Here is a 22,132-nt window from a genome sequence, read left to right on the forward strand (position 1 = left end):
CCATTGTAAACCAGTGCCAGTTCGCCTCTTCATTGTTTGGCGCATGTGAGATGCTTCACAAATTGCACTTTTTGTATCAAGCAAATTTTGAGAAGTAGATAAAAACACGTATTTTCCTTCAAATAATCAAATTAATTGTTATATATATATTATATAATAGTATTATTATAGCGTCATTTATCCTATAATATTGATTTTTTAATTTGTTTTATTAGTCACACTGAGTGTTCAGTTCAGTCATATTAAAGTCATATTATTATTATTATTTATGCCAAAAGGTTTTTCAGGTATTTGATATAAGACATTAAATGAATAATCAGTTCTTGCACAGTTAAGTAAGTAAGTAACTTATATTTATCGAGCACTTTTCCAGACCAGGGTCACAAAGCACTTAAACAATAAGATAACACGAGACGAACACAGGAGTCTCAGAGAATCAGGGAAAAGCTGCACGAATAAAAGTGTCTTGAGGAGCCATGTTTATTATTTTACACAAAGTGTTCATATATAATTTAATAGATTAGCTCAAGAAACATGTTCTTTCCTCTTCTTTCACGTCTGAAAAGATACATTTTTTTTATTTTTCTAGACTCGTTCTGATTCAACCTACAAATGGCAACAAACGTCAGGAAGAATCTGATGTAACTGAACGTCTTCTCTCCGACAGCAGTGAGACATCGAGTTTAGGTTTGTAACATTTTATTTTACATTTTATTCCAGAAAAAATAAATCACACCTATTTACACGTGAAGGAGATCAAACATCAGGCCCGTCTCCACCGAGGCGTCCTGCAGAAATAAAAGCCAGCATTCTAAAAACATCATTGTGTCAAAAACAACGGGATGAAGATCGATAAAGAACGAAAGACGATACAGACTCACGGATTGTTTACAAAATGACAACTTTAAATAAAATGACATGTGAGGGTCGATGGCTTTAAAAGGCACTGTCATGATAATTTTTCATTTTATTCGGTAAATCTTTTATTCCCAAAACTATATATATTTATTCATAATAAGTTTTGACCTGGCGGTAACCAATCACATTCATCTCTACCTCCTTTAACTTTGACTGTGAGTTCACCAAAGATGGTCACCAGCAGGTCATATATATACACACATCTACATCTTCACCAGGCACTTAAACACTCGTATAAGGATGGATGTATTTCCAGTTGTTGCTACTGGAAACGCCGGCGTTATGACATCACACACTTGGTTGGTTTCACACGTGGCTTCTCGGCGGCGGCGCTCAGGAGTAGAACGTCAGCACACTCTTGTGGTTTCCTCGGATGAGCAGAGTGGGAGGAAGGTTTCTGGTCAGAACGTCCAGCCAGGCCATGTAGAGGTAATCGGAGATGGTTTCCTTGCGGGCGATGGGCATGCTCCTGCGGGGGGGAGGGAGAGAAGCTCAGACTCGGCCTCGTCGTCTCACCTGTTCTTTTTAAATACTTACACGATGATCAAGTTGGCGGATTGCGAGTGTTGGCGGAGGAGCTCGTTCAAGCGCACCTGCAGGTTCGTCTGCAGAAGGAACCATGAGAAGAATTGTTAATTCATTTTATCTAAACCTAGAAAATCACATGGATAGACGGAATCATTGATATTTGAATATGAAATTAATACAATGCCAAGAAAGTGGATTTGAGTCAAAGTTGTCGCTACAGAATCCTTCAAGGATCCAGATGGTAATGCCGAAAACAACTGATATTTGATCCTTTTCTTGACCAAATATCAACAAATAAAATCATTGAAATCCGTTCCTTCCTTTTTTAAGATCATTTGATGACAATTAAATGAAGATCAGTTATTAATACCTCCTTGGCAGAGGTAATAATAACTGAGATATTTATTTTTAACAAATCTACCTTGAGGTGTTTTTCCAAATACTTGTATTTAATTAAGAAAATCAACTACACAAACTTAACATTATATGATCCAACTGGGCTAAGAATGAATTCATATTTTAAGATTTACTACAATTGTGTCTTATAACAAGATCATTATTTAATTTGTTGAGCTAAAAACAATATAAACAACCAAACAAAGTAATATCGCTTTAGTTACTATTAATATGAAAATTATATTTTATTTGGTCAGTTGTTGGAGGCAAGTTATAAGTTATTACTGCGTGTTAACTGTTGTCTATGATGAAAATGAACTCATTTATGAATATCAAACTCAGTTTTTAATTTATATTTATATTTATATCTGGCCCCTGAGCGTCAACCTCCAGATGAGCTCACCTTCTCCACAAAAACGTCCAGCTCCTCATCCGTGATCTTCCAGGGTTGTTGTCTGCGCATGACCTCCACCTCCGCGGCCACCCTGGTGCGCTCGTGCAAACGGAACGGCTCGATCACGTCCTCCAGTATCTTCAGGCTGAAAGTACGGAACATGTTGCCGCGTCTGAGAACGTGAGGAGGATCCAGTGACTCACCTTTGATTGCTGGGTTTGACGGTGAGGTCGTCGATGACGGTGATGTCGCTGCACTTGATCCTAAACTTCTTCAACAGCAACTTCATTCTGCAGCACAAGGGGGGAAAAATTGAGTTGATTGTCCAGAAGTGCATGAAATGTTTGTCTATATGTGATGTTCTGGGAGTCCCTGGTCTCTTGCCCCAGGTAGCTGGGACACTCCCCCTACAACAAAAATGACGGGAGGGACTCACTCCTCTTTGTCCTGCTCGGTGCGTCCTGCCTGGCCGGGCACAAAGATTCTTAATTTGCAGTCCTTCCACTTCTTCCTGGTGGTGAGGATGTAGGGCAGCAGCAGAGTCAGACCTGTGAAGGTGACAAACACCGTCATTTATACAAATATATCCACCAAGGAGACAAAGTCGAGCGATGATTTCACACTCCTTAGTCAAGGAGCATCTTCTTCTAGCATATTTATGAACCTGTCTCTCCTCATAGCAAAACATATTGAGTTTAAAAAATGTTGTTTTACTGAACATTACCGTAGCAAATAAGTCATTTCCTTGTCTGGGTCTTATCTTTCAACATGGTTTGTGTTCTTTACTTACTTGTCTGCCGCAGTTTAAAGAAGGTCTGACCTTCGCGTTTGTAGCTTTTGTTTTTATGATCCGTGAAATCGTATTTTTATTCGGTCGTAATTCATCACGTCCTTCATTAGTCTGGTCCCATAAGACCTTTATTTTTTTGTTTCGTGTTTTCATCGAACCCTTAACCGCACGTCCTCCTCTGGTTCAGAACTCGTCTTGGTTTTCTGATCACACAAGTCGTGTTCTCGACCTCCAAAAGTTTTTTTCTGGTTCTGACCCCAAACAGCCTAACGTCCATCTTAAACCAGGAGCTTGAGGAAGAGCCAGTTCTAAAATTTAATCATCAATCTTGTGTCATGATTTGTGGATAGTTGTCATTTTGAAATGGTGGAAATGTACAAAAAATCTGAAATTTGAATGTTTTTGTCTGTATTTTAGGTAGTTTTTTTAAAATGTATTACCATTTAGAAATCAGTTTCATCTTAACTATATTATCGAAGCTATAACATATTTGAGTCCTTAACCTACAGAGATGGAGTCCTTTGCTCATACTTATTGTAACATAAAATAATGTAAGTAAGTAAGTAATTCTTATTTATACAGCGCTTTTCCAGACCAGGGTCACAAAGCGCTTAAACAATCAAAACAATATTCAATAAAGTATATATTTTAAAGGTCAAGATAAAACTGATAACACAACAGGAGTTCCAGAAAATCAAGGAAAAGCCTGAACAAATAGAAACGTCTTAAGATGTTTCTTAAAGGAGTCAGTAGATCCATCAAGCGCAAAGACCATAGAATGTCGTCCTTTGTACCAAAAGTTTAGCACATCTGGTCCAAATAGTCTTGAAACTCATGTTCTAGTCTGAATCAGATGCTTTTCCTCTCTCACCATCATGTTTGATAGACTTCACTCCCTAAAGACCTTGAACATTTGGAATGTCTTTCCTGGACGGTCACAGTGTCTTTGCTCTGAAAGTCCTTGAAGCGTCTGAGTCTCTGGACTCACCTCCGTCATCGAACAGCCACCACACGTCAATGGTGCCCTTCTGCTGCTTCCTCTTGAACTGAGCGCTGGCCTCCTTCAGCCTCTCGTTCTTCTCGATGACTCCCGTGGGCGGGGGTCCGCACACCGACACTGGCAAAGGTTCACAGATTCAGGAATTAGCCGACGCTTAAGTAGCTGCTGGACAGAAATTGTGGAGCTAAAACCTCCCTTCAGAGAGATCTTAAGAGGGAGAGACGGACTGCTGCAGTGCTTTGCTGCACATCACGCACTATTTCACCACTTAGCTGAGCGATGCGTCAGTTTTAGGACTTTCATTGTTCGCTCGGATCTGCCCGCAGTGCGAATCAGACAAAGTGGGTTTTACCTCTGGTGGTGAGAATCTGCTGAGATGGATTCCGGGATTTCCTGAAGAGTCCTTTGGATTGTTTCCCATTGATATTCATGCCGTTTTCCATCGACATCTGCTCCTTCGCTGCTTCCAGCGTTTCCTCTGAATGGAAGAAGATTGAAGTTTATAATCAAGAAAGTGCTCAGAAGTTCATCAAATATTTTTTTCCAGCTCAGCAGCAAGAAAAATGCTTTAAAGACAATTCCTTATATAGAATGATGGGGTTTTAACGATAATTTTGTATTTCTAATGCAACAAATGAGAAAATACTGAACCAACTTCTGTGGATGACGGTAAATGATTTGATTTATGAAGCTGTGTGACTCAGTCATGTCCGCACACGTGCAAACAGTTCACATTTCCTTTAGTCGTTCCAAACAAGATATGAGCTGCTTATCTATTTATTAGCAGATGTTGAATGATATTCTAATCTACAGAACAAAGTGTATGTGACTTGTTGACCAAAAGTGATTTACTGGCTCAGGTGAGTGACGGCCTTTAAAACAACATTTTGTCACTTCGATTTGTTGTGTTGTGCAGATTATTCTCCTGGCACTTTTGAGTTTTTGTTCGTTATAATCCTTAAAACGTTGTTGTTCAACTCTCTTCACATTATTCATTTTACACCTAAGTGATGATGTTTTAAAATGTTAGATTTGGTGAAACTATGTCTTTAAAAAGTGTATCTGCAACACTATGGAATCTCTGATGTGCTCTTGCCAAATACAGCACGTGCATTAGTTTACAAAGCCAGAGAAAAAAATCCAGTTCTAGCTTCAAAAATTCTGTTCGATGAATACGATGTTAGGCAGTGAAGGTCAACGTATGTCAATAAAAGTGAAACATTTCTCCTACTAAATAATGACTTTTCTGAATAAGAATTATCGTGAAGAATAATGTGAGAAGATAAAAAAAAATAAAAAAAATGGTCCAAAAAAAAATCCACCAACATTTAGTATAGAAAATGTAAATGGTTGGAAATATTTACTGCCCAATTGGGAGAATACAGAAAGTGTCAGAAGCACCACAGAAGTTGTGAAAGACATTGAAAAACATGGATCTACTCACCGTCTGCCTCGACCAGATGAGACACATCCAGACCCTGAGTTAATCTCAGCATCACAGTTCCGTACTCCAGGTCGAAGGCGTCACTGACGGAGAGGAAAGTCATTCAACTTTAACATGGAGTTTCGGAAAATATGTGTTTTTATTTCCAACGGACTTGTCAAACATTAAACCCTGTAATGTAGTACGACCTGCAAGATAATTTATATATAATATTATTGTTTAGCTCACTTGTGACGATTATATCACAGTTTAATAAACAATTTAACTTTATTTGCTGTACTTCTGCCTCCTTAGTGATAGTTAGACATCATCAAGTTTTTTAGAATTACGATGATATATACAGAATTTCTCTTAAATTCAAACGTTCTTAGGTGACTTGTTTCCCCTTGTTTTGACAGGGAAGCCTTTGTGTTCAAATAAAAAGTAAAATACATCGTAGTAAAATGTAAAAGTAAAATATGTTATAATGTTTTAGAAAAATATTTTTATCCACTGTTCAGTTATGTATGTAAGAATAAACACACTATTCTTATCAACCCTTCATTATTAAAAAAAAAAAAAAAGTTCTTCCAGTTCCATGTTTTTTCTCCTCGGTTTTGGATTTTAAACAAAATACAATATATTATTGTTATAATATAATCATATATTAAAGGCGACACATTGTGAATGAAACAGGAACGATGTTGTCAGTTTGGTGAACTTACTGCAGCACCCCCACATAGTTCTGGACTTCTTTCGAGCTCATCTTCATCCACTTCCTCATGAATCCAACCATAAGCGTGTTCGGCTTCATGCGTCCAAGACCAGCAGCCTGTTTGGAGATCGGCATGATTTTTAAAATAGTTTCTTAAAAACTCTTTTAAGAGCACAATTGTCTGTTATCGTGTGTTTGTGTTAATGAATGATGCTGCTAATCTCCTGCTGTTTGAACTGAGCCATCCTGCCGAAGATCTGACGCCTTATCTTGAGTCCAGGTCATGAGTTGAGCTGCCTCTGGTCTAACCGTGTCAGTCTTGGACCATAAAACCGGATTTAAGATACAATTGTTGTCTTCGTTTCTGGGTTAAGGAGCTTGTTGTTGTCTCTATAAGTCTGCAGGTGTGTCCACTGACCTGCAGAAGACTGTTGGTTCCTTCTCTGTAGTCCTCACAGGCCACCGCCGCGTAGAAGGCCTTCCTGTTGGTCTTCCTCAACCACTGCTGGTTCTTCTCCATGCTGAGGTTCATCAGCTGGAGAGCTTCCTGTTTCTGACCCTGGTGGCAAGTCATGGTTTTAGATGTTTGAGTTGCTGTCTAGGTGGTCATAATCATGGTGGCTGAACAATAAACACAATAGGAAGTTCATAATGTCGTTGTAGCTCAGGTGGACTCACCACGAACACCTCACAGGTGATACAGAGTCCATAGTTTTTGGTGAAGGAGGTCGCGAGGTCCAGCAGGGCCGGTCTGATCCGGGCCCCACCGTTCAGCACCAGGAACTGAGGCCTGACACATGTCACATGGGTAAATTTACACCCCAACGACTCCAGTGTGAATCCGAGAAGCAAAAGTGTTTTACCTGAAGTTCTTGACGTGGTCCTCGACTCCGGACAGCGACATGGCGTTACTGACGGCGCTGACGAACGTCACCGCCTGAGTGGACGAGCCCCAGTTGACGGCTGCGGAAGAAGAAGAACCCGGGTCAGGTCAGGAGACCTTCTGCGATCAGGGACCGCCGGTGGAGCGGCGTGTCTCACCTGGCTTCTTCACCGTCACGTAGATGTAGAGCAGGATCTCGATGACGTACGTCAGCAGAGCCGCCCACCAGTTGATGACGAACATGACCCCGCAGCAGAGCAGGGCGCCCAGCAGGGACAGCCACATGTTGTAGAACTTGTAGCCCGGACGCCACCCTGATGATGGACACACATGATGTTTAGCCTCTGACATAGATGTGTATACACTTTGTTTATAAACATATATTGTTTGACTTAGAAATATCATTATAGCACAGCTACTAATACTAGTATGATACCAAGTACCACTACTGCTTCTATTACTGCAATTAAAATTACAATAATAATAATAAATGAAAAATATTGACATGCCTGGCTAAGGTTAGAGTTAAACCCAGTGCATTGTCCATTTTTAAGTTTTACTGTAGGTAATATCAATACAAATAGTTTTAATTAAATTAAATCCGTTGCCATGGAAACTCACCCGGAGATTTCGCCCAGGACGCGTGGAAGCATGAGAAGTTGATGAGGGCGTACGACGCCAGGAAGAAGTTGGAAATGATCGGAGCGATAGTGTTGAGGTTTCCTGTGTTGAGCAGATGGAAAAAAAACATTTCCATTAGGATTTCACACAAAACAGCTTCTAGGTTTATGTTTTTATTCACTTTCAAAAGTGAAAAAAATCTGCTGTTCTAGTACATTTCTCGATAGAATTAATTTTCATTAAATATTTGTTTAGATTTGTCTGAATGACTTACTATTGAAGGATACAATCATGATGAATACTAAAAATAAGCTTTTAAGTAAGTAAGTAAGCAAGTCATTTTTATTTGTATAGCGCTTTTTCAGACCAGGGTCACAAAGCGCTTAAACAATCAAAACAATATTCAATAAAGTATATACTTTAAAGATCAAGATAATACTGATAACACAACAGGAGTTCCAGAAAATCAAGGAAAAGCCTGAACAAATAAAAACGTCTTAAGATGTTTCTTGAAGGAGTCAGTAGATCCATCAAGCGCAAAGATAAATAAATGAAGATTTGAATCGTCCAAACCTCCTGATCACATTAATAAACACGACGAACGACACCTTATTATAACATGAACGACACTGACCGACGAGAATAAAGGCCACAGAGATGATGAAGGTCAGGATGTATCCTCGAATGGGCTCGTCGTTCTTGCCGTGTCCCTTGGCGAAGAAGTGCAGCGCCGTGTAGATGTTGTCCTTGCACAACGCCTGCAGTGATGCAGTGAAATATTTTAAGTGCCTGATCCAAGAGGAGGGTTATTGTTGAATAAAAAAAGGGTCTGACCTGAAAGACTTTGGGGGCGCTGACGAGGGAGGCCAGAGCGGAGGAGAGGGTGGCAGAGAAAGTTCCGGCAATGATGAGGGGACCGAACCCAGACACCATGGTCATCACCTGACGAACAGTAGTATTTGAGTCACGGTGATTATTTAACACCCGAGCGCTGAGTTTTTTTTTACCTGGAAGTTGTTCATGGAGCCGTATTCACAATCGGCGCCGGGTTCAAAGCACGACGTGAAATTGTACCCGAGCTCACAAGCAGCCATTGCCGGGCTCCCCTCACAGTTTACAGGCAGGATGGTACTGTTGAGCCCTGAAGCGTCACGGACCACCGAGGCAGCTGAGATCAAGACGTCAGGTGTTAGTGAGCAGGAACGTACAGGTTTACTCAGAAGTACGACGGTATAAAATCCCCAAATCCTGTTAAAATTCTATTCAAATCTTGAAAAATAGATTCTGTCGTGTTTTGGGGTCTTTTTTACATTTGTAACAGACTCTGAGTTGTTTTCTACCAGTATTAATCTGGGGATTGATCGTTCAATTTGTAACAGACACTCAATTATCTTCTGCCAGTATTGTTTTGGGGCTAAATGTTACCATTTGTAACAGACTCTGAGTAAGTTCTGTCAGTATTATTCTGGGGATACATCGTGATATTTCAAACGGACCCTGAGTTTGGTTCCATCAGTATTATTTAGGGGCTAAATGTTGCCATTTGTTAAGGACTGTGTTATTTCCTGTCAGTATTATTTAGGGGCTAAATACTGCCTTTTGTTACAGACCCTGAGTAATATTTGGCAGTATTAATTGGGGACTTTTCCATTAGTAAAAAACAAGATAGTTTTGTCAGTATTAATAAGGGGCTAAATGTTGCTATTTGTTACACACTGAGTTATGTTTTGCAAGTATTATTTTGGGGACTAAATGTTACCGTTTCACAGACTGGGTTATGTCTGCCAGTATTTTTTGGGGGCTAAATGCTGCCATTTGTTACACAGTCTGGTTTGTGATCTGTCCTTATTATTTGGACCTAAATGTAACCTATTTAACTGAGTTGCGTTCTGTCTTTGCTACTGTTTGTGTCAGAAACTTTGCACTTAAGGTGGTGTCTGTGTTTGATAACTAACACAAACAAAATCTCATGGAAAACTTACAGACACAAAGGGCCACTGCCAGGTATGTCACGCCTGTGATCAAGATGGCCAGTAAGGTTCCTTTTGGTATCGCAGCCTGAGCATCCTGAGGAAGGAGAAGAGTTGTACTTCAGGGATAGAGGTCGAAGATGACGTACAACAGCTGTGGAAGACGCTATTTTTGTCGCTATTTTTGTTGATGCTACAAATCTAAGCGCTCGATACGTAATTCGGTCACAAGCTTGAATATGAGAGAATGAAAGGATTGTTTCAAACGTACCTTCAAGTCTCCAGAGATGTTGGCTCCAGCCAGGATTCCGGTGGCGGCCGGAAAGAAGATGGAGAAGACGGAGAAAAACGACTCGCCGTCTCGAAAAGCCGGCGGAAAGTTCTCCAAAAATATATTCGCTGTGAAGGAGAGAAAGATAAAAAAAAATTGACAATGAAGATACTTGTTTGAGAACAACCTTTAGATTCACTCAATAAGTATTTGTATACATGTTATTGACACTAAACTTACCCCGGTAGTTGAAGAATCCCTGAGACTTCTTGGTTTCAGTCGCAGGAATAAATGTTCCCACGAACACGTTGACGATGGCGATCAGTAAGATGACGAGCAGAACGATCTGGGCCTGCGGGTGCGAACGTAAAAAGAATGAATCCCGCAGGATTGAACAGTGTTGTCTGCCGTGATTGTGTAGAAATCAATCAAACCTTGGCCTCCCACTCCATCCCGGCCAGAGATATTCCCAACAGCAGCACGACCGTGATGCATCCTACGATTCTGATGTCGTTGAGAGGATCCACCATGATTGCGTCGTAGTCCTGATAGAGCAAGAGAAAAAAAACATTCATTTAGCAATATTTAGCTGCAAAACAAGTTCCGAAAATCACTTAAAACTAAATTAAATTAAATGAAACCGTGGACAAAATGAAGATCCAAAATCTCCACCTTTTTGGTGCCTACTCCCATTCATGCCATGACATTATGTGTCGGCAACAAGCCCTCACACTCTTGTAATACATTCTCAATCGAACGCGACTCACCACTAGAAGCTCCACCACTGTTTCCGCGAACCCCACCACGTACATGGATACGGCCACCGCGTTAGCGAAGGCAAAGATCAAACCGATGGACCCGCCGAATTCCGGACCCAAACTCCGGGAAATCAAGTAGTACGCCCCGCCTGAAACAGACAGCAGGGAACACACGCCCGTAGACTTGAGTGGACGTTTGATCGATGGACGAAAGGTTAAGAAAGACATTTGACTTCCCAGCGTCCTCTAACAGTTCAGATGCAAATCGATAGAGGCGCCTGTTAAAGCCATCAGTCGCTCCAGTTTAGGGTAAAAGTAAATATTTGTTGACACTTAAACAAACGCATGCTTTTTATGATAAAAAAAAGTGTCCAGAGATTCATGGCCTGGGTGTGGACTAGACGCTCATGTGGTGCCAGCAGCTATAAGTCTGTCGTGATATTTCACTGCTAAACATCTTGTTGAACAAGTTTTAGTTCAACGGTAAAATGACGTGTCAACAGTATCGTCAGTTTTTTTGTTTAGTGCTCGTGTTTAGTGTGTTCCAGATATATTTTTACATCTTCTTCAGCGGATGTTTGTCTTCGACAGTCGATAAGAAAATGATTTTCTGTCGGCCTGAGCCAGAGTTTGCTGCACAAAGATCAACTTGCTAATATTGTTTGAGTCAATGACACGTGGTGTTTGACATTCCTTCAGGGAAGCGTGATTATGAACCAATGAGCTGTGAACGTGTTGGACTCACCTCCTCGGACGACGCCGTTGGTGCAAATGGCCGACATGGACAGACCCGTGACGGTGGTCACGACACAACTGAGAGCGATGACCACGATGCCCAGACCTGACACACACATTGAGTTTCTTGTTACTCACTCATACAAAAAAGTGAAAAACTGTTTGAACAGTTTGAACTTAAGATAAAACTTTATTTACATGTAGAAGCCGGCGGATGTTTTTAGTTCCTCTCATTAGAAAGCTGCTGTACTTTAAATAAATAAAACATTACCATTGCATTATCATGGTCTATATATATATTTAAAAACATCTTAATCATATTATTATTTATTACTTGATTATTGTATCAAGTATATCAGTTAATTTGCTTCTATTTTATGAAACCATGTTAATCCTGAACAACTGGTTGTATTTTTAAACTTTTGTTAATTTCGTCATGATTTTAATGTTTTTTATTAATTTAAATAACTAAAATTAAATTTAGTTGAGTTTATTTAAATACGACTCTTGCTTAGCTATTTTGAGTTAGAAAAAGTAACTCAAAAGACCTAAATGTATGTGTTTTTTTTTGTTGTTTTTTAAAAACTATCGACTACTATAAGTAATATAATGTTAAATAAAATAATCAGTTTAATGTGAGCAAACATGTGTTAAATTACAGTTAGAAACATTAAAAGACATGAATAGCTTAAATACACAACCTTAATTATATGTATATGCTTTTTGTCATTTATAATTAACATGTATTATTTGTAAAAAGTGATTCTATTATGAAAGACAAATGTTATGAAACAGCCGATAATATATTGACTATGACTTTCTGGTTGACTTACCCCACCCTGCTTGTCCAAACACCCATGACAGGCGGATGAACAGCATCACACCCCAAATGTTCAGCATGCATCTTACCTGGGGAAAAACACAAATGTTTCATTGATTTTTATCGTCATTAGATTTACCAAGAAACAACAATAATAACATTAATTGCATGACCTTTTCTTTCCTGTCATGTTACATCATCACACATTGGTTAAATATTTGAAGAGTCCTTTGTCTCTGTTATTTGACATGTTGAATCATTAATTTGAATGTACATTTTTTTCATTCATGAACTTTCTTCATGAAAAATACAACTTTTTTTTATACTTTTAATTGAATGTATTGCTGGACAAATTAACTGATATAAGGTCAAATTCTGCAAAATAAAAGTTTTGAACAACTGAATGAAAAAAAATATGTATTTAAATCAATTTTTATTAGGGTACCTCGACTGAACAGACAAAAGTGGTCAAAGACATTATCCTTCTTCCACCGTTTAAGAACATTAATCTTCTAAGTGGCTCATCTTCTATGCAAGTGACTAATTTTTCTCACCTTGACGGAATATTGACGTTGTTTTGTGCTTATTTTGTGTGTCTGGGCCTCGTATTTCAGCGTCTTCTTTTCATTGATCATAAAAGCTCATGAAGACAGAGTCCAGAACTCTCTGCTCTGTTGGGTACTCCTTTAGTTTGTCTTTTGACCCCTGTGACCCTCAAGTGAGAAGGTTATGAGTTCTAAAATCTCAGTGTAACTCATTCGTTCAACTTCAACTTGGTTTGAATTGAGATCCATATGAGAGAGAAAGCTTGTTCGTGATCAATAATGTTGACATGCTTGGATGTTGATGAATGTGTTGGTAAAGGATCAATGTTTAAATGTCTTTTTTATCTTTTTCTACCGTAATGCTCTTTAGCGACCCCACCTGACCCCGACGCCTCCAGTAGACATCCGTTTACGGCCCAGCGAGCCTCTCTTCTTTTCTGTAGACGTATCCTGCCGTGACCCGGCATAACTCACCAGGACTCCTCTAATCCAGCCGAACTTCACTCCTCCCGTCGCCTCCTTCAAATCAGCCACGGACTCCACGTCCTCCGAGGGGGTCTTTTCGCTCCCCTCGTCGTCGTCCTCCACGGTATCAGGCACTGAGATGGCTCCATTCTGGGGAGAGAAAAAGTCAGAAGTTTGTGAGTTGATCAACCTTTATTTCTTGTTCCTTCTGTGTGAGTTCCGAGGATGAGAATATGGTGACGTGTTTTTGTGAAGTTCCACTCTGCAGACTCGGAGGAGATTCAGCCTGTCATCTTTTTAATTAAGAATTGTGCGTATTTGGCTTGTGCTCGCCGGCTCTGCAGAAGCACACGAGCGGAGACTCGGGAAGCGAGGGCCGCGGCGTTGCAGGAAGATGAAGATTGATAACGCTTTTACCGAGACATTACACTGAGTCCGTCCTTGAAAACTAAAAGTAACGCCAAGAGGACAAAATAAATTTCATTTCCAAATGTTATAAAGCCAAACTCAGACTGTTAAATGACTCCTGAGCTTCTTCTCTGATTAAGAGCAACCCAAAGATATTCACTATTTATCTGTAAATTATCTCCAAAGGAACTTCTTGTGCTGTGAAAGTACTTCAAACATCCTGAAACTTCAAGACAAAACCTTTTTTTCTTCTACCTTGCAGGTCAAAAACAAAAAACAAAGTTCAAGTGATTTGGTTCCACTTGTATAACTCGATGACCTATGACCCTGATTCTTTTGCAACCAAAGGCGTTATAGCTGCCCAATAAAGAAGTCGTAAAAGTACGTAACTAGCTTCAGTATAAAGTAAAGCTATAAAAATTCTAAACATGTAGCCGGAGAGAAAGAAAATTGTTTAAAAGTGTGTTAAACTCTGACGCTCATAACAACTTTTTTATTGACCAGAACTCGGCTATAAAACCCGTCGTGCAGAATATTTAAAAGAAACATGAAATATTTGTCCACACTCACCTTCTGGAAGACGTCGTGAAGCTCCTGCAGAGACGGTCTCACCGCCCGGTGGCCACTCACGCTCCCTGCGTTACGGTAGAAGTCAATATTGGGCACTCGGTCGAGGGTGTCGTGACCGAAGGCGCTGACCACCGAGGGACGGACCGTCCGCTCGTCCCATTTGGCATTATAGCCGGGGGGTTCGTCCAGGGTGGCGTCGTAAGCGGGGTTCACGTGCTCCCCTCCGTTGGACCTGCGCGCCTCCATCGGGGAAAGTAAGAGTCGCTCGGATTCAAGGGTTAAACAGCTCTTCGGAGCCTTCGATCATCCGAAAACCCTTCAAAAGTCGTAGCTCATTGACAGACAAGACCTCCTGTCTGAGACGCTCGCTCATAAACTGGACTTATTTCAGATGGCCCACCTTTATACCATCACCCCAGGGTCAGAGACTGCCTATCATGCCATTGGCTAACGCTCAGGATCAGCCCTAGGAAGAAGTGAACAAGGGGGTGTCAATTATGTCCTTGCTCCATCCGAGGGGACACAAAGGCGTTGCTTAACGATTAACCAGGCCATAAACACCTAACGCGAGATAAAGGCGCTCATTGCCCGAGCCGGCTTGACTCGATCACTAATATTATGGTCTGAAGTGCGGCGCATAGAGCTGGAGAGCTTTTGCCTCAGACACTTTGGTCTCTGGGATGGATCGTAGGAATCCTCCAAATAAAAGTTCACAGCCATCGTCTCAACACTGATTTGATTGATGTACATCAAGATAACTGACTGACAGATTATGGCCCCACCAATAGTTTTCCTGAAGAACCAGTTAATAACACACCGTGAGTCATTGGAACACGCCGGAGGCATTTTCTTTAAGAGCTCATGACTCCTGAAGTGACGCTCAATGACTTCTCAACGGGTAAACTTCCTTATTGCTGAAACACCTGTGTCGTTTATGCACGGATGAAAGACCGGCTAATGGCTCTAGATCTGACCTTGGATTTATTGCAGGAGAAAACTGCCTCACATGTTCCTACGTCCAGTTGGATACACAACAATCAGTTGCAAAACAGAAAAGATTTTGAGGGGTGAGACTACAGGTGTTGGATGTTATTGTAAGAAGACCAGAGGTTTCTACGCAGTCCCTTTTGAAACAGAATCGTCCATTGACTAATATGGTCTCTCTTGAAGCGTCCTCAAGACCAGCTCCTGGGGGCTGTCGTTTCATTATCTTTTATTTAATATGTGTTTTTATTGGTCTCACTCGAGGGTAGTGCAGATGGCCACTTATAAATGAAACCACTTAACAGTTTGTACACACTAGCAAGAGAAGTTTGTTCAATTATTTTTCTCTCAGGCTCATGATTGTTGAATCTGGATCGAAGAAAAGGGGATCAAGTTTTATACCTTTTAAGAAAGAAACTTTACTGTTCCACTCATCAAATGCCAGGAAAAATATAAGAAAAAAGTTTTTTTTTTACTGTCATAGATGCAAGTTCTTAATAGAATTCATGGATATTGCTTTATTCTTTTCACTGTAGATCTGCTGCAGGAGCTGTAAAAACATTTTTAAAAAGAACTTCAGAATATCTGCACTGTGTTTGATGTCTGTAGGGCTCGAAAAGAGAGTCTCCAGGGAGCATCATACTGCAGCAGTTCCCCCGAACTCTTCATCTTTTTCTTCCCACTCCAACGTGAAAAATGTTGCAAGTCAGCAAAAAAACACTTTTAACCGCATCTTCAGTAGATTTCCTACTTCAAACCCGCTTCTACCCTGACATCAGTGTCATAATGTGAAGGATACTATTAATAAGCCCTTTTCGAGAACAACCCAAATCTTAACCTCAGATTACTCAAGGTCAGCACGATAAAGCGTCATAAACTGTCGTTCTGTTCATTTGAATGAAACCTATCTCTACGTCTGCACGTCTCATTACATCATAAAAAAAAATATTTATTAGCATTATTAGTTTCTATATACTTGCAGAGTCAAAGACGCGTTTATTCAAGCCATTATTATTAAATATTAATTCTTGGGGTTTATTGTTGGTGATGTCACCAGAAGCTCAAGGTTGTCTGTGAGCAAAACAACTTAAATCAGATTTAAAATGTTGTTTTCATCTGTAGCCAGGATCATTTGAAGAGCAAGACAAGCTGTTCAAATGCATCGTGTTGTGCAAGTGAGTTCTATGTGCTTTAAACAAGTTTTTAATGATATAAATACAATTAATACAGGAGAAAAATCATGGCAACAAAAAATGAGGTGTTGGTACTCTCGTGTGCTTTTCTAGTTACTAATAATTTGGGAATTTTTCCAGGTTATAAAATGTGGTTTTGTGGAATAAAAGCATGACATGAACCGACAGAGTTACATAAGTCTAAGTCCTTTGCTCATTTTATTTCTCATGTAAAGTAGTAACTTAGTCATTTATTTTTATTACATTTTTATAATTTCGGTTGTATTGATCTTTATTGCCTGAAAGGTGTTTTATTTTTAGATCAACCCTATCCATTTATTTTGGAATTTCCAGAGGTTAAATTAGTAGGTGATTGTTGAAACGTAAAATGCACTTTTATTTGTAAAATATATTTAATAAAAAGTCATTTGAAGGGCTTAGAGTAAAAATGTTAATTCCTTTATTGTGTTGTTCACTAAAGTGTCTTTAAAACACTGTTCAAGGTAAAGAAGCTTTTGAACTTCTGTTGGAGATAACTCTTGTGTTATAATCATAAACGTGGATATTTCATGACTTTGTACTCATTAACTCTTGTTTAAAATGAAAATATTTGTTCAACTTCCTTGAACTTAATTTTTTTCCTCAACTTTTCCTTCATAATAAATGACCTGCAGATACTTGAAACAGATGTTTCTGTCAGGCATGTTTTAGTTTTATGAAAACTGAAGACAAAACTTTAAATTGGCACCAAGACAAGTATCACTCATTTGAAAATGAATGTTAGATTAGTTGAGTAGGTAATTATTTACTAATTTACTAGAATTATCCAAATTTCTGCTCAAGTGTGACGCCAAATAGTTACTAAGTGATTTGATATGATAATTGTTTAAATAATGAGTATTTGAGATATTATAAAAGGAACATTAGGGCTTATGCTTGATTAACCACTGCTGACTAAACCCCCTAAATGTTAATGTTTCTTTAGATAATATAATTGAGTTGAAGGGAGTTCCAACGAGTCAAACAACTAGTAAAATCAAGTTAGTGTAGCTCTTATATTAGAAAATTATTTATCTCACTCTTGTACTGGTCCAAAGACCACAAGAGATAAAAGTTGTTCATCGTAAAACGTCTGTAAAGTTACCACAGTATTGTGGTCACATTGTTTGACGGTCAAATTTGCATAAAATGAAAGACCTATTTTCTTTTATTTTTTGAAACTACAATTTAAGAGTCTTCGGGTGACGATTGCAACAGTTTTAATTGGCCTCTTACATATAATTTGTATCATATAAAATAGCCATGTTCTGTGGCCCACAGTCTCTGTCATAAAATGTTTTTATTCGATATATATATCATATTTTAAAACGTTTTTTTTTTATTATCACAAACGAGAATAAATAAACTAAAAACAGCAAAAATATATAATTAATCAATTAAAATCAAACTAAATTGGTTATGGGTCCATTTTAATCAGAATGATGAGATATGACGGAAAAAAAGAAATGGTTGCCACTTTAAAATAAATTGTTCATAGAGTGAATCTACAGAATGAGACATTGATGCACAAAAATAAATCACTCTGATGTTATAACTATATACCTAAAGTGGCTGCTTTTGTATGCAATTTACCTCTTTTAAATCTCAAGACAATCTGAGCAAATATCTAATTTTAACCTTTTTTTTCTACCTTTTCTTGTACCAAAATTCTAGTGTATTCATTGGATTTGGTCTAATATATTGTCACTTAAGTAGATCACAGAAAAGCCCGGGAGTAGTGATCAGGTCGGGACAGATCAGAAGGAAGGAAGTAACTGAATGTTCTTCCTCTTATTGAATTCCAGGTGTCTATGACACTGAAATAGGACAAAATGTGAACGAGCCTCTGACGTACGTGGTTGTACAACTGCGCCATTAAAATATAAACCAACACATCATAAAACAATCCAGCATTCATGATTATCAGAACTCCTCTTTAATTCCAGAGCAGGTGTTTTTCCTCTTTGTATAGATTTGAGATAAGGCGGCGACCAATAAGGATGAGGTAACGATTGCATTCTAAGAGCATGAATGTGACGAGAGAGAAACAATGCATGAACCTTTTTTTCAGAACGAGAAGATTCTGAACATTCCTGTGATAAGCTATGAGCCGTAACTCCATCGACTGATCTCATTCAGAGTCACGGGAAGACATGCTGGGGTCAAAGTTAACATCCCACAAGTTAATATTCCTCCAGGAATAACAATTACAAAATGTTCTCCTTTAAATCCTGTGATCAACTTCAGTCTTAAATATTAAAGTTAGACTTTTATAGAGAATCAAACATCTGAGTTTGTCGCAGGTTTATAGTGAAAACTGAATTCTTTCTATTGACCTTTTGAGAAATGCAGTGTGAATCGATGACATTGTCAAACATACGCCGGGTCACACTGATGTATCGTCTTGAACTATAAAATCTCCTCCGTTTCAATCCAACCTTTTCAAATTGAGACAGAGTGAAAAATTAAAATAATGGATACATTTTAAAAAAATATCCTCGTCAAGTAAAGAACATCCCATAATAAACTAAACACACCTCACTTTTCCTGTCCACATTTTTCCAGAGCAAGATTTTTGATGTGAAATGATTGAAGTGACGTGGGCATGATGTTTCATTTTAGAGATTCTCTTTCATCAAAGGTAGCAGAATATCACTCGGATGCTTGGCCCCAGAAGTACTTTTTGTTTACCTCAATCAGCCAAGGTCGTGGCAGAGGACATGTTTTTACATTCACCTAAGAGATCCGGCTGAGGATGTTAAAAAAAAAAAAAGTACTTTGGGAACAACAGTCCATGAAAAATAGTTTTGCCAAAAAATCCACTGATGACGGACTAAAGTACAGGTAATACCTCCAGGTCGGTAACAGAAGATGTGACACAACCTTGAACTCATGCGCCCCTCGGCCTTTAGGTAGACGGATACTGCGGCATTTTGTAAATGGTCATTCAAAGTATGAGGTTTTACTTCTTCTAATGTAAAATGTTGTATATTATTTGGTTATTTTGAACACATGCTGTTGAGAATGGCACTTTATGTTTGTATTCTGTTTCATCATAATGCAGTATGTCCAAATGAAAAATAGTCTACAAAACAGCCTTTCTAGTTCAACACCGCAGAAAACTGACCAGGAAAGATTTAGAAAAATCTCTTAATTTAGGAAAATAGTGTCACAACACGATCTTGAGTTTATAATCCATGCATTTGTGTCTTCTTGTTTAGACTATTGTAACGTTTGTAAGTTTATTTTGGTGTCTAAACAAGAAGGAACTGTCTCGCCAGCAGTTAATAACAAACTCTGCAGCTAGAATTCTGAGCCGCTCTAGTAGAAGAACTCACATTTCTTGGATGCTTAAAACTCTTCACTGGCTGCCAGTTTCTTTCAGGATCAATTTTAAAATTCTGGTTCTTACTTTCAGATCTATTCATGGTCAGGCTCCTCCTTACATCAGTGATCTGATCCAGCCTTACACCCCAGCTCGGACTCTGAGGTCTGTGGATCAGAATCTACTGATGGTTCCTGAACACGGTTCAGGACCAGAGGAGAGAAATCCTTCCAGGCTGTTGCTCCTAAGCTTTGGAACGATCTTCCTCTCCCTCTGTGTTTGATGATCTACTGACTCCTTTAAGAAACATCTTAAGACATTCTTATTTGTGCTTTTTCCTGATTTTCTGGAACTCCTGTGTTTGTCATGTGTTCTTGGCCTTTTAAAGCATGTATTTTAATTGTATATTGTTTTTGATTGTTAAAGCACTTTGCGATCCTGGTCTAGAAAGGACCTTTACAAATAACTATTATTTACTTACTCACTTATTTACACTCACTGAGGTTGTGTTGAAATCAAAAAACGATACAAATCAAATATATTTTAATAGGTTTAAGGAGTGATATTAAGGTCAAGAGTAATTAGAAAAGATAGTTTCAATGGACTCGTGAGTGGTCATATTATAGTAATAGTTTTACTGTAAGATCACAGATCTGTAATTATAAGTAATTGAACATTCAAGAAAGTGCATTTACTTTTGCTTTATTGAGTCCATGGGGAAACCTGTACCACCAGCCGAGCAAGCATCATCAAGCATCCATAGACAAACCATCCGTCATCATCATGAAATGCCGAACAGACACAGACAGGAACAAGTGCTCTAATATCTCTAGATGAAGGCACATAAACCCATAGAAGGTCACAGTAAGGCAGATTCACAGCACTCAGGAAAAAACAATTGAGAAATAGCAAAGAGACATTCAAGATTTCAGTCCGGGTCGGCTGTTTCGCAGATTCTTTTTCAATCTCAAGAATTAAGGGAGCCGGTGCGGATGACTGAGGAAGGTTGAGAGATAAAGATGAGACGTTCCACTTGAAGAATCCAGGGAGAAACAAGTCAATGTCGAACGTTTTCTCCGCAGACGGGTAGTGTCTCTTTCACTTACAAATACTAGCAGCACTTTGAGACTCTATTCCCCCCTTTTAAAAAAAAAATCTAGTTTCTCATAAAAGTTAGTGAATCCTTTGACAGGAAAATGTTGTTGTCCATTTATCGACGTTTTCTTTAGTCTTCCTTGGCAATTGAGAACTGCTTCCAAAAAGGATTTTTGGCCACAGGCGTCACCCATCCGTCCAAAAACAGCAGCAGCTCCGAGTTGTTTTTGCATCATTTAGAAAGATTGAGCAGTTGAAGTCACAGTTTTAGTTCGTTCCATCACCTGGAAGAGTTCTAAACAGTAACTTTTTTAATATATCAGCCGCATGACTTGTCGACTAAAAGCACATGTTTTCGATAATATACCCTGCATCCAGTTACATACAGCAGCAACATGGCCGCTGCCCAGCCGATGGGTCCCGTTACAAATCTTTTCCCTGAGTCTTCGAAAAGTATCTTATTTACCCACAAAATGTCTCCCTCTGCCTACCAGTCATTCATAGCAAAGTGTTAAAGGGAGACTCGAGCATTTGTCGTGTCATCTCATGAGCTGATACACAAAAGAAGAAAGCCAGAATATGGCCATTTCCACGGAGCAAGAAAGCCAAACTCACGCAACAAACACACAGTTACATAGAGGAAAAAAATGCTCTCACATTTAACAGCCTTGTGTCCATCAGAGAAACTTGGGTTCGATGTAAGGTGCGATGCTGACAGGACTTCCACCTGCGTCGGCTTGTAAAGACACATCGATAACGTAATTCTATGTGAGCGTCGGCGGCGACTTCTATAAACGGATGTGCATGTCCCTGTGTTAGGTGAGGGCGTACTCGAACGTCCCCTTCTCCAGACCCTCGATGCCATCGGCCCAGTTGGACGATGGCATGCTGCTGTAGGGGTCCAGCAGGATCCTGAAGCAGCGAACTATCAGCAGTCCCAAGAACACGAGTAGCATTCCCACGAGGGCGAACGCTGTCTTCTGTTCCAGAGTCAGCGAGTGCGCCATCATCTCGTTTCCACTCATGGCAGCAAGGGAGTGGTTGTAGTGGACGCTACACATTGTGAGTCAACATCTAGATGCCTCATCTCTCATCTGAGGAGCATCTCAAAGCCTTCATGTTACCTGGACAGAGACGATGCGATAGAGCTTTAGACCACTCTTCTTCTAGTGTTTGACAAAAATCAATTCTCACATGAACACTATCTTTGGTTAATCATTGAGGGAATGCAAAAAAAATTGCGCGTTGACAAATGGAATGGCCAATTTCAGCGCTGCAGCCATGAAAGGATGCTTCGGGTATCTAAA

The 22,132-nt window shown here is 39.4% G+C and overlaps 2 protein-coding genes across 2 annotated transcripts; both read right to left on the minus strand.

Annotated features, from left to right (window-relative positions):
- Positions 1-682: 682 nt before the first annotated feature.
- Positions 683-14,532, minus strand: slc12a1 (solute carrier family 12 member 1). The gene is made up of 26 exons (XM_087793828.1): positions 14,211-14,532; positions 13,242-13,382; positions 12,236-12,311; positions 11,413-11,508; positions 10,677-10,816; positions 10,344-10,454; positions 10,150-10,261; positions 9,910-10,037; positions 9,651-9,735; positions 8,676-8,836; positions 8,503-8,610; positions 8,303-8,426; positions 7,669-7,770; positions 7,206-7,361; positions 7,028-7,127; positions 6,843-6,954; positions 6,583-6,723; positions 6,175-6,281; positions 5,471-5,553; positions 4,379-4,504; positions 4,015-4,143; positions 2,673-2,784; positions 2,440-2,526; positions 2,246-2,381; positions 1,456-1,523; positions 683-1,387 (listed from the first exon to the last, which is right to left on the minus strand). Exons 1-26 carry the CDS (start codon positions 14,454-14,456, stop codon positions 1,252-1,254), a joined length of 3,123 nt encoding a protein of 1,040 aa, XP_087649954.1. The 5' UTR covers positions 14,457-14,532; the 3' UTR covers positions 683-1,251.
- A 5,960-nt stretch (positions 14,533-20,492) lies between these two features.
- ctxn2 (cortexin 2) lies at positions 20,493-22,102 on the minus strand. Its single transcript, XM_087793793.1, has one exon. It carries the CDS (start codon positions 21,884-21,886, stop codon positions 21,641-21,643), a length of 246 nt encoding a protein of 81 aa, XP_087649919.1. The 5' UTR covers positions 21,887-22,102; the 3' UTR covers positions 20,493-21,640.
- Positions 22,103-22,132: the final 30 nt, after the last annotated feature.

The sequence above is a fragment of the Callionymus lyra genome, chromosome 6 (assembly GCF_982586985.1).
Source record: "Callionymus lyra chromosome 6, fCalLyr1.hap1.1, whole genome shotgun sequence".
Classification (NCBI taxonomy): domain Eukaryota; kingdom Metazoa; phylum Chordata; class Actinopteri; order Syngnathiformes; family Callionymidae; genus Callionymus; species Callionymus lyra.